We start from the raw sequence: 11,221 nt of genomic DNA, 5'->3' as shown, positions 1-11,221 counted from the left end.
ACTGGCTGGTCATAATTAGAATACCTTTGATTATAGGTTTGTATGAGAGAGAGAGAGAGAGAGAGAGAGAGAGAGAGAATTCGCAACCGCAGTCTGTGGAGTGCTCAGCCACTTGCACGTTAATTTCACGAGTAGGCTGTTCCGTTGATCAGATCAACTGGAACCCTCGACGTTGTAAGTGACGGAGTGCCAACAATATGTGTATGTATGTGTTTAAAGTAGATCTGTGATTTGATTTTCTTGTCTGTTTTAGTCAATACTCTTAATCATACATCTCTTTCCTGTTGTTGTCTTTTGTTTTTTATCCCAGTCACTAAAACACCATGTTTTCCTTGTTTTTGTGTCTTATCTCCACTGTATCTGCTATCTAAGAATTGTATCTAATAGTCATTGACACTCCTAAAGTATGCAGTTCTGTCTGAGGTATTGAAACTACTATCATTCTTAGTGGGACAGCTGACAAGAGTTTAATTTTTATATATTTACTTTGTTGTAACATTTGTCATATATATATACTTATCATTTGTGCCTATTCCTTACATTTTTATCATTGTGGACATAGGTGCAGGTGTGGCTATGTGGTTAGATGTTTGTTTCCCAATGTATGGTTTTGGGTTCAGTCCTACTGCATGAGTGGATTTCATCATCATCATCATCATTTAACGTCCATTGTTCATGCTGGCATGGGTTGGATGGTGTAACCAGAACTAGTGAGCTGCTGGGGCTCCAGTCTGATGTGGCATGGTTTCTATGGCTGGATGCCTTTCCTAATGCCAACCACTTTACAGTGTGCTTGGTGCTTTTATATAGCACTGCCCGGGTACTTTTTCCATGGTGTCGCACATGTACTTTTACATGGTGCCACATGGTTGCTTTTACACGGCACCACATGGGTGCTTTTCCATCATGCTGCACAGGCACTTTTATGTGTTGCTGCATAGGTGCTTGTACATGGTACCACACGGGGGCTTTTACATGGCCACAAGTGCTTCACACCACCAGAAGGATCGGTCTTAACACTTCTGCTGTGGGGTACAGGTCTACTAGAGCAGGGACCCCCTTATAAACGCTTATGAAATTTATACATAAATATTTGCTTAAAATAACATATATTTTTACATTTATTTATTTAACAGTATTTAACAAATAGGTTTATTGTCAATTAAAAGATTTCGATAAAAAACATATATAAAATCAAATTGCCCATAAAAAGTATTTGCTGTCTACGGACCCCCTGTCTTGTCCTTGGGGAGCCCCCGTGGTCCTCGGACCACAGTTTGAAAACCCCTGTTCTAGAGTACAGCCAGGCATCAGGGATCTCACCTGAAAGGTTCAGCTTCCTGAGGTTGTTCTTCAGTATCATAGATAGAAAACAAAAGAAACCTGTTGTGTGTGTGTATGTATGTCTTATTGTCTCCTTTCCTTGGATTTTGCATGATAGTTGTAAAAGAGTTTCCACATCACACGAGCAGTATGTTAATGTGTGATGTAACAATTTTTATTGAACAAAACTTATTCTTGACAAAACAAATGTTTATATCTCTTTCTCTCCATCTGAGATAGTCTAGTTCTCTTCTCATGTGAAACACTGATCTGTCCCTCAATACTACTTACCCCCATTTGAGGAGTCTTGTCCTGCAAGTTACTTCCTGATCTCACAGCTGCTGGTGCCATGTAAAAAGCACCCAATACTGTCTGTAAAATGGTTGGCATTAGGAAGAGTATCCACCTGCAGAAGCCATCTCAAAGCAAACAACAGAGGTTGGTGCAGTCTTCTGATTTGCTGCTACCTTTCAAACTGTCCAACCCATACCTGCATGGAAAACTGATGTTAAATGATAATGGTGTTCTTTTACAATCTTGTGATAACTAATCACTGGTGCCAGTGTCTGTCCGTAAAAAAAAAAATTACTCTATCTTACATCGATGACATTTAAGTTGAATGATGGACTGGCAATAACAAATTTGATGATAGACTGGCGATGACAAATTTGAGACTGGTGATGACAAATTTGTGGTTGATTATGTTGAATTCCAGGTGAATATGGTGGAAACCCCATAGTGTGAAATATAACAATGAGCTGGTAATATTCATCATCATCATCATCGTTTAATGCTTGTTTTCCATGCTAGCATGGGTTGGATGATTTGACTGAGGACTGGTGAACCAGATGTCTACACCAGGCTCCAATCTGATTTGGCAGAGTTTCTACAGCTGGATGCCCTTCCTAACGCCAACCACTCTGAGAGTGTAGTGGGTGCTTTTACGTGCCACCGCCACGAAGGCCACTCAGGAGGTAATGGCAACGGCCACGCTCAAAATGGTGTATTTTACGTGCCACCTGCACGGGAGCTAGTCCAGCAGCCCTGGCAATGCATTGGTAAAAAATATGTTCCACCTCTTTTCGGTCTAAGTTCAAATACTGCTAAGGTCACCTTTGCCTTTCATCCTTTTGGGGTCAAAGAGCCAAAGGAATCAGCTAACACACTTCCTTCAAAATTTGCTGGCCTTGAGCCTAAATCAGCAACAAAACTTCTGTCTTAATTACTCTCATCAGAAACCAAAACTTCAAGCCTTTCTCTGCTACCAATCCCAGGAATTTTATTTCTGAAATGCTATTTGAGGAAAGAATGTTATTATAGAGAGAACTTTCAGCTCAGGTTTTATGTTCTCTTATTCCAGATCTTGTTATAATTGCTTTGTAAACCTTTCAATATTAGGGCTACAAAAATATCCTCGTACTTTAGGCAATTTGATATGGAGAGAGCCAGCTGTGTATACTTTCTAAGCTACAGAATCGTTCACTATTTAAATAGTTTTACTTTTGAGATGCTTCTATCTATATAATTTACAACTTGTCTAGCTATCTACATTAAGTAGTTATACAATTTCAGCCTCATTTTACTGTCTAAAATAACAAATCAATTTGGGCAACATTGTTTTTTTTTTTGAGGAAATAGCTTTTGAATACAAAGGTGTCTACATTAAATGACTCAAACTGAACAGCAGTTATTGTTATTGTTTAGTTTGAGGTGAGCAGAAGGCAGACCTGTGATCAAAGGCATTCCAGATGTGACCATCCCATTTTTATTTCACATTTCAAGTAGTGTGTCAAGAATTATCTTATCCATTGTTCTCAGTAGAATATGATTTGAGGGTGATGACGTAGTTGCTATCTCTAGATTGAGAGACTGTATATTAGTACCCTCTGTTGCTCATGGTGTCGTTTTGAAACAGAACAAATTTAAGATGTTGTAATTGTTATTTTAACCACAAATTAATCCTGATCAAGTCAACTAATGATCAGAGATGTTCCAACTGTGGTCATCTCATTTTTATTTCAAATAGTGTATCAAAAATTGTTATCCATTGTTCTCATTTTTAAATCAGCAGAATGTGATTTCAGAGCAATGATGTAGTTGTTATTTCTAGAATGAGAGACTGCATATTGCCCCCCCCCCCCCTCTGTCACTCTCGTTGAGTTTTGAAACAGAACTAATATAAAATTTTTGTAGTTGTTAACCACAAATTAACCCAGATCAAGCAGACTAATGATCAGAGGTGTTCCAACAGTGGCCATCCCATTTTTTGTTCAAGAAAGTGTGAATTGAAGGAAATTTTAGTCACTTTTTCTAACCAGTTGAGCAACCACTTAATTAGGGACAGCTATTTGGCTTGATAATTATTTAGTTATTTTATGGCGGGCACAATGGTAGTGAGCGAAAAATATACTACTGACCACATGCTCAAGGTTCAAATATTGCTAGTTATCTTTTATCTTTTACTTGTTTCAGTCATTAAAGTGTGGTCATACTGGAGCACCAACTTGAAAAATTTTAAGTCGAATGAATTGACCCTGGTACTTTTTTTTAAAGTGTAGTATTTATTTTATTGATCTTTTTTCTTTTTTGCCGAACTGCTAAGTTGTGGGGATGTAAACACACCAACACCGGTTGTCAAGCAGTAACGGAGGACAAACACACACACGATGGGTTTCTTTCAGTTTTTGTCTACTAAATCCACTCACACGGCTTTGGTTGGCCTGAGGCTGTAGTAGAAGACACTTGCCCAAAGTGCCACACAGTGGGACTGAAGCTGGAACCATGTGGTTCAGAAGCAAATCCAAAACAAGGCTTGGGGCTACTGTAGCATAAGGAAGTACAAAGAAGGAAAGGAAGGGGGCCCTACATATTCAAAAGATGTTAATTAAGATAAAGCTTAAAGGACTGAGGATCATAAGCCAGAGGAAAACTAAAAATGATACTAGTGAGTTGTAGAGAACAGCAGTTTAAGTATTTCGGCTATCAGAGTAAAAAACACTTATGACTAATCGGAAGCTCAACACAATGAGTCTGGGATGAGAAGTAGGTGGCGCGTTTAAAGGTGTTGACTAAGTGTACCAAACCAGAAAGATCGTCAGAGCAACGACAGTGGAAATACTCATAGAAAAGCTGTGACTATAATGAATGAAACAGCTAACTTTGTTTGCTCCAGTTGGCCTGATTAAATAAAACTAGAGGGGTTCTACTGTTTTTAATCAATCACTGAGTAAGTTAAGTAGTAAGAAGGCTTTGTAGGTGGTGAGTTGACAGAATCTTTAGAGTATTAGATAAAATGCTTTGCAGTATTTATTGTTTTGTTTTTTTTGCGGTTCTGAGTTTAAATTTAGCCAAGGTCAGTTTTGCATTCCATCATTCCAGAGCATCAGACAGAATGCCTTGTGGTATTTGGAACGTATCTTTGCATTTTGAGTGCAATTCTCACTAATCTACTTAGTTGGGAAATGTAATATGCCACAAGTTTAACCTCATCATTAGGTCTTTGGGTGTTTTTCTCAAAGAAGCTTGCTCTATTGCAAGCATTTGGATCTGGTCTCTGAACTGAGGATACCTTCCTCCTTTCCTTTCTGCCCTCTTGTCTTGCAGTCCCTATAACAGGTCATAGGCACTACCCTTCTCTCCAAACTAAGTGATAAAAAAAAAATAATAATATGATGGAAATTGTGTGAAGCCTGTCATATATACTGTGAATAATGTTAAACCAGTATTATGAATATTTTTTAAATAGAACAGGATAAGGAATGTAAACTCCAGATTGAATGGCTAAACTTAAAAGCAATCACCATATTTGTACAGAGTAGAGAAATTATTAAAGTGATGTGTTGCATTAGATTACTAACTGGCTTTGTGGGATTATTTCATAGGAGTGTAAAACAAATATTTATTTGTAAAACCAAGAAGGATGTTTGAATTAAGATATGACTGCAAGAGGGTGTGATTTTTATTTTGGAAAGTTTGACATGTAGGTATAATACTGATTTCTAACTTGACACACAAAACTAGGTATTTTAGAGATGGGAGTAGTCGATTCACTCTGAATCTTTTATATGGGTGTGAGAGCTAGACTCTTACAGCTGACACGTAGTAAAGAGTCCATGCATTTGAACACCGTTGCTTCAGAAGGCTATTATACATCCTGTACACAGAACACAAAATGAACAATGTTGTCTGGCAGCAAGTAAACAAATACACTGGCAGACAGGAACCACTCCTTGCACAGGTAAAAGGATAGAAGCTTGCCTTTTATAGTAATGTATCCTTGCCACAATTCCCTGTACAAAACCATTCTTCAGGGCACAGTTGATGGAGGGTGAAAGAGAAGCACACAGAGAAAATCCTGGTTTGACAACATCAAGGATGGAACAGGTCATAATGCAGTGAACCTGCTACACGTGATATAGAACAGGGACCAGTGGTGGGGACTGGTTACAAAAGCATCTTGAGTGGCACCCCAACGACTGGTTGCATCAGTTAAGGGATCTGGTTGTTGTTGAGTAGTCAATTAAATCATCCCCTGATCCATGATTGTTACTTATTATTTTTTATCCCTGGAGGAATGAAAGGTATACTTGATTTTGGTAGGGTTCTGATTGAGAATATTAAAAGATATAATTAAATAAATCAGAGTATTTTGCCTGTCCCTCTACTGACTTCACCATTCATTGTCAATTGAATGTGGGGGGTGATATAAAGGTCTCACTTTTGGGAGAAGGGTATAATCAAATATATCAAACCCCTAAAACCAGGCTTGTACTTATTTTATTGAACCTGGAAGGAAGAAAGGTGAGGTTGTCATTGGTGGCATTTTAACACCGGATTTATCTAAACACCACATAGTATTTTGTTTAATGCTCTACTGATTCTGGATATCTGCTTTCTTATGCTGGGTTTTCTTGATTATTAATGTAGGTACTAGGGTTCAAATGTATGGGATAAATATAGATAATAACAGACTCCAGGGACCAAATGTGGCACGTGTGAGGGGTGGTTATAGCTGAGGGCTCACACATGGCTTCAAATATAAGGGATGAGTAAAGCTGATAATTTAGGCACAATGTCTAAAATGTTGGGGATGGATTTAGCTGGTAATATAAAAACAGATCCTTAAATATGGAGGACAAATATAGCTGGAAACATAGACACAAGGGATTAAGTTTAGGGATCTGCACTAGCTAATAGCATAGGCACAACCTCACATGTAGGGAATGGACCTGATGAAAATGATGACTCACGTGGTAATATTTATGATAGATATGATTAACCCTTCAGTATTTAGATTCTTCTGTCAAATATAATGCTTATTTATTCACATTGTTTTGAATTAATCATGTATTATCTCATAACTTCAAGATTTCTATGATGTGTTTGCTTATCTTTAGAATGACATTGTAGGGTGGGCCTGAGAGGCTGGATCTGATCAGTTTGAACACAAAGCAAATAGAATGTTTGGACCAGTTATGGCCTGTTTAAATGTTTAAAGGGTTAAAATAAAGGTGGTATATAACAAGCAGAGAGAGAGAGGGAGAGAGAACATGAGAGAAAGAAAGACAGTCTTAAAACAGCAAGGACACATTGGACAATGTAGTCCTAGATATACAAAAAAGTTGGATGGTCATAATTAGAGTCCATTTGGCAATGGGTCTGCTTGGTCTTAGCTTAACTGCGAGTAAGCAGCAACAGAGAGACAGATGAGATACATGCAGTCTCTATGACAGCCGTGCAGGAAAAGCAAGATGGACGATGGTCATGTGTGCATGGATGTGTCTGTGTGCATATGTATGTATGTGTGTGCATGTGCATGCATGTATGTATATGAATTTGTGTGTGAGTTTCTGTATGTGTGTATGTGCATCTGTGATTATGCCCATGTATGTAATTGTGTGCGTGTCTGTGAACTGATCTATTTTCCCATTACATTTCAGACTGATTGAGGACTGCGTTGCTGAAGCAGAAATATTGTTATAACAAATATTCTGCTGAATACCACAAATTTGCTTGTCAGTTGTAGGACTTAATCATGTCCCTTAGTGGCTAACAGTATGTGCATCTCTGATCACGAGCAGGAAAAGTGGGGAAGTACCACAGCGATGTGTTGAGGGGGATTCTTAGGGGTTTTAATAAATGTGACAAAAGAAAAGTTTGAAGGAAATATTAACCATTTTTCTTACTTTCTAGGAGTAAGCAAATAGGAAATAACAGTTACTATCCAAGGAGAAAAACAGTGCTACACAGTGTAATATTCATTAGTTTTTAATACAATGTTTTTAATTTGCATGATAAATTTAAAACTTCTTTTTTTTTCTCTTTGCTTTTTGCAGAGGTGAAAAAATTAGACAAGACAATGCTGAAGAATGGCATAGAAGACACAAGGAACATTTTGTCAAACTACCAGAAGGCTTTCAGGAACATGAAGCATATAATTGAAAGGTTGAAAAAGGATTATGAAGCTTCCAAGCAGTATCCACCAAATACAAGATATAATGAACTAAAACGAATGATCAAAGACACAGTAGCAGCATCTGAAAAGCAATGGGTGTGATTCCTCTGAGAGGCTGTTCAATGGGACATCTTTTGTTTATGTGAATGTGTGATCAAGCTGGCAGAGATGGTGGTAAATTACAATCATGGACTAACCTATGATAATTTGATCTATCATTCCATGTATATATATATATATATATATATATATATATATATCAAATATAATATATTAATATATAAAGTATAATATATATCAATACATAAAGTATATACAGTAAATCCTCGAGTATAATCCACACTTTTTCCCCAAAATTTAAAGGTTATATGATGTTAAAAGTGAAAAATATTTTCTAAGTGATAAATATGTAAAGGCAATTTACTTAATATTTATTTTTCACTGACGTTATTACTGTTATTTCTTTATTTTCTACAAACAACAAAGTGTATAAAAAAGCTACACGTTTGCATTGTTATATATACAATAATAATAAAGGATGTTACCGTATGCGTATTATACACAAGGTTTAGGTTTTTCAGAGGTACAGCCCCCTAAAAATCCCCTGTGTATTATACTCAAAGGCGGACTATACTCGAGGATTTACGGTATATATAATTTAAATAATAAGGGTGAAAAATTGAATATTAATTTGATTAATATCAATTTAAAATCAGTGGCCTAGCAAATTGAAATAAATCTGAAGATTCAGAAAAATTATATTACATACATATGAGAGATAACCACTAAGTGGACATCCTTTTTGCTAGAAGTAAACCACTTACGAACAATCTTTTCTTAGTGGTCAACTTCTAGCAAAAGAGATGTCCACTTAGTGGTCATCCCTCTTATATGTATATAATATAATATATACAAACAATACAGGGTATTTGTAAAGTAACACAACACACGAGTTCTCTCCCATCGGGTCTGTGCATTTAGGCTTTCGATCGATGGGAGAGAACTCTAGTGTGTTGCGTTAGTTGAAAAGCACCGTATATAAAAAGGACCTACTTAAGAGATGATATATAAGCATATATCGTATGAATATATATGATATATAAACAAAAAATATATATAAGTTCTGTTTCAAATTGGAACTATTTTTTTCGTTTTTTTTGTATCTTTTGATAATTATAAATGTCAGCTGAGATCTGAAAAACGTTTTTCTAAAAATTTTTATAAGCTTTTCATTTCTTTCAAACCTTTGTAGTCAGAACCCATGTTTCACTGCCATGCAGCGTAGCTCTTCATACACAAGCATCATACAATCCGTCTGCCACTCTGGAGAAGAGGTCTTTTCTTTTGAACAAGGTAGTAAGCTCTCTGAACTTTGTCTAGCAGCTAAGATAATGCGATGATTAATTCAAAACAATGTGTTTCCATGACAGTCGTGGTTTAACAAGTATTTGCAGGCTTAGGCATTTTTGTTTTTCTAAGATTAGCAGTGTAAGCAAATCTGCCGTGTCCATGACACTGATGTTGTCTAATAGGAAAGCTGTCTCTTCAGGGCTGATACTACTTGTTGAACTAGTGTCATCGCAAATATTACCGTTAGAACATAGAGTCAAAACAAATATGGTTCGGCATCTTTACTCTTTTACTTGCTTCAGTCATTTGACTGTGGCCATGCTGGAGCACCATCTCTAGTTGAATAAATTGACCCCAGGACTTGTTCTTTGTAAACTGGTCTTCCATAAACAACCTTGCCTGGGAGGGTAACCTTCTAGGTGCAATCCCATGGTCAGTCATGACCGAAGGGGGTCTCAGCATGTCAACTTATTCTATCAGTTTCTTTTGCCAAACTGCTAAGTTATGGGGGACGTAAACACACCAACATCAGTTGTCAAGCAATGGTGGGGGGACAAACACACATACATACAAATATATATATATATATGATGGGCTTCTTTTAGTTTTCGTCTACCAAATCCACTCACAAGGCTTTGGTCTGCCCAGGGTTTACAGTAGAAGACACTTGCACAAGGTGCCATGCAGTGGGACTGAACTCAGAACCATGTGGTTGGGAAGCAAGCTTCTTAGCTTATTTCCACCAATCCATAATCCTTAATCCTAGATGAGTACTTTTGTTATTTAATCAACTTCGTAAAAGTGGAGTAAGTTGTGGAAGAGGGAGACCCAGGAAGACACGGGACGAAGTATTGAAGGCCAATTCCAAGACACTGAACCTTACAGAGATGACGGAGGGACAGGTACATGGCACATCGCTGTACTGAAGAAGACCCAGAATTGAGATCCTAAAACAAAGTGCCACAGAAAAAGTATTGGTGCCTTATAAAAAGCACTGGTAAATAGTGCCATGTATAAAGCACTAGCTGCTTAGCTGTCGGGACACGACATCCTTCACAACTTCTATGCTTCCTGAAATTTTGTCAAATTTTGCCTGATACCCCCCACCCCCGTTTTTTTTCCTTTGTACTTATTCATGGTTCACTTCCTGTGCATTCTACATACTGTTCAGGCAGTTTTGGTTACTTATTCTGATGAGTTGTAGTGCACTGGAACACTGTATACAATAATTCATTATATATATATAACCTCACCACTTCTTCCATTCATTCACATCACACAACTACAACCAATAGTTTTCTCCTTTGCATATATATTTAGCACTTTTCCTTTGCCGTTCTCCCAGAAACATAAATCTTCAGAAAAATGACCTGTTTATTTTATTAAAAACACTCACTCACTAGAAGATGGATTAATTAATGTTGGCTGCAATCTATTATAATTGACCCTTTCGTTATAGTTAACCCTTTCGTTACTATAGTTAACCCTTTCGTTACTATATTTCTGACCAAAATACACCCCTCATGAGTTTCAATTAAATTCTAAAATAATCATGAATTTAGACTAGTCTCATTAAACACCTGTAACTTTTTTTTATTTATCAACATATTAATGTGATATTTGGAGCATAATTAAAGAAAGGGTTTTTAATCAATTCTATTGCATAATTTTTGTTTCAAAGTTCTCCACGGTACTGGGGTACTGTTAGTGTCTCTCACATGTAAATATTGGTTCAGCTTACTGGAAATATATTCATCGCCAAAAGGTTCCTGATCGCTCCAGTAATTTGTTATTCTGGGTAACTGTCTAATACCCATAATAATATTTATGGCAAAAAATGCCCATATTTCATCTACAGTTGCAGGAAACGGTTTGTTTCCGCAGTAATCATTTCAAACAAGCATGCTGGAAAAAATAAGAAAAAGAAGTCTAAAGGTTTTCCTGCTTTCAGTTTCGCGATTCATTATCGTTCACCACGTGCTTTTGTAGCTCATTCATTCTTTTCTTCAATTATCTCCATTTCTTCTGTTGAAAAACCTTCAAATTCGGAATCACTGCCGCAAGAAATGTGGAAAAAAATCTTCCAAAATTCAC

The 11,221-nt window shown here is 36.9% G+C and overlaps 1 protein-coding gene across 6 annotated transcripts in view; it reads left to right on the top strand.

Annotated features, from left to right (window-relative positions):
• The window catches only part of LOC106876724 (uncharacterized), a 63,665-nt gene extending 54,671 nt beyond the window's left edge, over positions 1-8,994 (top strand). For all 6 annotated transcript variants that reach the window (XM_014925397.2, XM_014925398.2, XM_052966112.1 and 3 more), the window contains exon 3: positions 7,659-8,994. In XM_014925397.2, coding sequence (XP_014780883.1) covers positions 7,659-7,879 — 221 coding nt within the window. In that variant the 3' untranslated portion in view covers positions 7,880-8,994. The remainder of the gene's footprint in view (positions 1-7,658) is intronic.
• Positions 8,995-11,221: the final 2,227 nt, after the last annotated feature.

The sequence above is a fragment of the Octopus bimaculoides genome, chromosome 3 (assembly GCF_001194135.2).
Source record: "Octopus bimaculoides isolate UCB-OBI-ISO-001 chromosome 3, ASM119413v2, whole genome shotgun sequence".
Taxonomy (NCBI): Eukaryota; Metazoa; Mollusca; class Cephalopoda; order Octopoda; family Octopodidae; genus Octopus; species Octopus bimaculoides.
This window is presented reverse-complemented; position numbering and strand designations above follow the sequence as displayed.